At 47.1% G+C, this 1,751-nt stretch overlaps 1 protein-coding gene across 1 annotated transcript; it reads left to right on the top strand.

Moving 5' to 3' along the window:
* Nucleotides 1-563: 563 nt before the first annotated feature.
* On the top strand, nucleotides 564-1,322 carry LOC122733828 (folate receptor alpha-like). The gene has a single exon (XM_043974534.1). It carries the CDS (start codon nucleotides 567-569, stop codon nucleotides 1,320-1,322), a length of 756 nt encoding a protein of 251 aa, XP_043830469.1. The 5' UTR covers nucleotides 564-566.
* Nucleotides 1,323-1,751: the final 429 nt, after the last annotated feature.

Here is a 1,751-nt window from a genome sequence, read left to right on the forward strand (position 1 = left end):
GATTGGAAAACATAGGAATGAGTCAGATTGTAAAGATCCTTAAATGCTAAATAGAGGTGTTAACATTTGATACTTGAGATAATAGGAAGTCACAAGAGTTTATTGAGAAGACGGGCAAAGTGGGCAGACCTCTATTATCTTCACAACTCAAAGGGGCAAAGGGGCCAGTAGTTGGTATTGTTGGTGGTTTGAGAAAGGAAGAGGTTTGGAATGGCTATTGTGGTGAGCATGATTGTGATTCAGTCAGGGGAGGAAAGGGGGAGGGGGAAAGGATAAGCACTTATTACTTATGCAAAGGTAAAAGCATTAACAGGTGGTAGTAAGAATCCCATTGAAATTAGTCAATTGGGGCAGCTAGGTGGCGCAGTGGATAGAGCATCAGCCCTGGATTCAGAAGGATCTGCGTTCAAATCTGGCCTCAGACACTTGACACTTACTAGCTGTGTGACCCTGGGCAAGTCACTTAACCCTCATTGCCCTGCAAAAAAAAAAAAGAAAGAAAAGAAAAGAAATTAGAGGTTTCTTTAGAGTCTCTGAGAAGCTACTGCAGCCAGGTCCCTCAGACCATGACTCAACTAGGATGGGGGTTGCTGTTCCTGGGCCTCATGGCCATGGCTAAAGGGCTTCGGAAGGGGAATGATCTGCTCAATGTCTGCATGGATTCTAAGCACCACAAGTTCCAGCCTGGCCCAGAAGATGTCCTTCATAACCAGTGTAGCCCATGGAAGAAGAGAGCCTGCTGCACAGCCAACAGCAGTGTTGCCATTCACAAAGATGATGCTTCCTCCCTGTACAGCTTCAACTATAACCACTGTGGGATGATGACCCCAGCCTGTAGATGCCACTTTATCCAGGACACATGTCTCTCTGAGTGCTCCCCCAACCTAGGACCCTGGATCCAGCCGGTGTCCTCAAGTTGGAGGAAGGAACGGATCCTGAATGTTCCCCTGTGCAAGGAGGATTGTAACCAGTGGTGGGAGGACTGCCAAACTTCATACACCTGCAAAGAGAACTGGCGGAAAGGTTGGAATTGGACTTCAGGGATTAACGAGTGCCCAACTAAGGCTGCCTGCCACCCTTTCCCATTTTACTTCCCAACACCAGCCTCCCTATGTGAGAATATTTGGAATCATTCTTACAGAGTAAGCTCTTTTAGCCGGGGCAGTGGCAAATGTATCCAGATGTGGTTTGACCCAGCCTCAGGAAACCCCAATGAAGCTGTGGCTAAATACGATGCTTTTGGCTCTGCCCCCAGCATCTTCAGTTGGAAGGCCACTTTCCCCTTCTTGATTTTGACACTGCTGTTGCTTCTCTGGGCTTAACTCTCATCAGCAAAGAAATCTCACCAATCTACATGTAAAACCATAGCCAAAATTACTCCCAGTGTGAGCCCCTTGGACTCCAGCTTCCTGCCTGACACAGCCTGGCTCTCCTGAAACCCTGGCTTCCTCCCACTCTGGATTCTTCCCCCTCAAACCTGATCTGGAAACCTCCAACTCCCTACACAATGGATCTCACAGACCCCACACCACTACTGAGTGAGGCAGGGAGTGCCTTTCTCCCCACTTTTAAGTGACTCCAGGTCCAGTCTCCTACCTTTTTCTCTGCATAACAAAATCTACCCTTTTCTTCTTTCTTTTCTTTAGAGGAAATTAAATATTGTTTTTGCCCTCTCTAAAGTGAAATCCTCCTTAATACTACTCCTTTTTTTTTTTTTGGTGAGGCAATTGGGGTTAGGTGATTTGCCCAGG

Source organism: Dromiciops gliroides, chromosome X, assembly GCF_019393635.1.
Source record: "Dromiciops gliroides isolate mDroGli1 chromosome X, mDroGli1.pri, whole genome shotgun sequence".
In the NCBI taxonomy this organism is placed as follows: domain Eukaryota; kingdom Metazoa; phylum Chordata; class Mammalia; order Microbiotheria; family Microbiotheriidae; genus Dromiciops; species Dromiciops gliroides.